The sequence below is a fragment of the Chrysochloris asiatica genome, unplaced genomic scaffold (assembly GCF_000296735.1).
Source record: "Chrysochloris asiatica unplaced genomic scaffold, ChrAsi1.0 scaffold00356, whole genome shotgun sequence".
NCBI lineage: Eukaryota > Metazoa > Chordata > Mammalia > Afrosoricida > Chrysochloridae > Chrysochloris > Chrysochloris asiatica.
Window position 1 is genome coordinate 677670 of NW_006408874.1, and position 2552 is coordinate 680221.

General features: G+C 49.7%; 1 protein-coding gene across 1 annotated transcript in view; it reads right to left on the bottom strand.

Annotated features, from left to right (window-relative positions):
• LOC102814799 (tumor necrosis factor receptor superfamily member 13B-like) overlaps nt 1-2552 on the bottom strand; it is a 7903-nt gene that overhangs the window by 2753 nt on the left and 2598 nt on the right. The window contains exon 3 of the mRNA XM_006876147.1: nt 1966-2217. Within this exon, the coding sequence (XP_006876209.1) occupies nt 1966-2217 (252 nt within the window). The remainder of the gene's footprint in view (nt 1-1965; nt 2218-2552) is intronic.

Below are 2552 nucleotides of genomic sequence, written 5' to 3' on the forward strand. Positions count from 1 at the left end.
CCATAGCGACCCTGTATAGGGTTTCCGAGGGTGTAAATCTTTACGGGAGTAGAAAGCCTCATCTTTCTCCCGCGGAACAGCTGGTAGTTTCGAACCGCTGACCTTAAGGTTCGCAGCCCGATTCGTAACCACTGCGCTACCAGAGATCATCATATCACACAGGGCAGAGAGGGAGGAGGCTGCCCCTTTGCCCTTATATGTGCGCCTGAGATTCTCAAGTTGTCGCTTATCTGGTACAATCTGTAGTTCTCTCTCCTGGTCTCTTGAGAGCAAAGGGCACAGACCCAAGGTATTGTCAGCCCAAAGGATGCATTTCTGTCTCCAAGAGACAACGCTCTCTGAAGGTGCAGTTCTAAACACCACCACCAGGGGCATCATGCCCAGTTCTGCCAGTCAGGATTGGCGGAGCACCAAGATTGTTTACTTACAGCTGTTTTTTTGTTTTGTTTTTTAAATGTTTAAAACACCATCTGTCATCTAGAAGCAAGATTTCTCAGACCAGGTTTGGGCTGGCCCATTGGGCAGCATTGTAATTTGTATCTTAGAAGCAGAGCAGCATGACGTCATCATTGGGCTTAAGGAAGGCAGCTTCCTTCTTGCCTTTTTGGGACCCTGCTGCCACGGAGACCAACCCAGCCGCCTCGTTCCAGATGAGGGGCCCATTCCAGCAAATGACTCAGACATTGGCTCGGCTTTAGTCAACATCATGGATGTGGACATGAGCCCTTCCATTGAACCAGGTCCAGACAACCAACCCACAGAGTTATGTGCACACCAACCGTTGCTCTTTGGAACCATTACATCTTGACTGGGCTTGCTCTTTAGCAAAAGGTGCCCAATAGAGCCTGTTTCCCCAGCTTTAATTCGGAGCTGACCTGGCCAATGAGGACACCAGCAGCATAGCTTTGACCCTAGTCATGGGCTTCCCTCCTGCATCTCGACCATTGTCATGAGAAGGACATACTGGCCAGTCCACTTGTTCCAGAAGAACAAGCCCATAGCCTGGCTTGGGCTTGGGGTGTTTTTCTATTGCAGCAGTAACTGACCTATGCGAAAGCAGGTGTAGGACACTAGTCTAGATGAGTAGGAATGTGTAGCTGAACAACCTCCAGTACCAAGGCACACAGGGTTCTAGAGGCATAATGAGCACTCAAGGCCAATCTCTAAGTTTGTCCCCTACCCTTCCAGCTGGCCTCTTAGAAGCGTGGTGGGGGATACTGATGCTTTGACCAACCCTGCCTGACACCCTCTTGGACTTGTGTCTGGGGGCAAGTGCCCCTCTTTGTCTCCCTGTACACCTGACAGTTCCTACTCTGTAGTGGGGCCCAGCCTTATAGAAATGGTATGATCATGTGAGCGTCACTGGTAAGGGAAATAAATTAACCTCCCCCCATCTCCCCAGGAGCTACAGGCCTGTTGTCACTCCACAAATAAGCTGAAGACAGTGGAGATATCACCTCAAATATTCCTGGATCCCATGGTCTCCTCCTCCTCTCCTTTCGGCCACCATGGAGCAAGGCAAGGGTGCCAAGAGTCAAGGCCAGAAGGTGGACTGGCACTTTATAGACACCAGTTCCAGGGCCAGCTCCACCACACACCTTGGTAATATCTTTCCCTTCTCATTCTCAGACAGCCTCTGTGGCCTCTGAAGTCTCTGCAAACATGAGATCGGTTTGTCCTGACTAGAGTAGGGCCAGTTCTGCTTGGGACTTGCTGCCTTGAGCTTAGAGACCTCACTCTGCCTGGGAGCCTCCATTATAAGGCTCCAACCCCATCCTGACTTCTGTTTCCTTCATACCCATAAATTTTAGAAACTTAGCCTACATTGTTTCCATCCTTTGGTGCCCAGCTGACTTCTGGCCTTGCTCCTGAGCTCTGTCTGGATGTCCTGTTTGCAGCCCTTCTTATTTAGAGCTTGGCTTTACCTCCCACCCATTCTGACCCTCAGATCCTCAGGCAGCTTACTTGAACCTGCCTCCAAGCCTCTGGGCTCTGGTCCCTGGTACCTTCCCGAGTTGTTCGGCTTGGCTCCAGCCTCCCCAGTCCTCTGCCTCTGGAGCTCTGGAGAGAGGTTCACTTGACTTCGTCCCTTGAGCTTGTTCTCACAGAAGTACGCACATTGCTTGGGATGTTGTCCACAGATGGAAGCACAGCTTATGCAATCATTTAGGAGATGGTCATAGTATTTGCCTGGCTCCTTGTGGCAACCGAATGACTCTGGGAAACAGAAATGAATGATGACAAAGATTTGCAGTTAGCGGTGGGTCTGGTCTCAAAAGACATAAAAGTTTGTTTTGTTTTATTTAAAAAAAATTATGACTAATTGCAACTGTTACAACTATAAAGGCAGAAGTTTTATAACAAAAATGGAGTAGTTAATCTTACAGGACTCTAGGACCATCAAGGGAGAAGAGCACAAGCAGAATGCAGGTCCCTATCCAGAGAAGCAGCAATATCAGAGATGGAGGCAGAGATGTGGACATGGAGAGAGGGAGCAGCTGAGGACTCTGGACTCATGGAAAGAGAGGGACTGGGTGCTGGCAGCCAGGAGG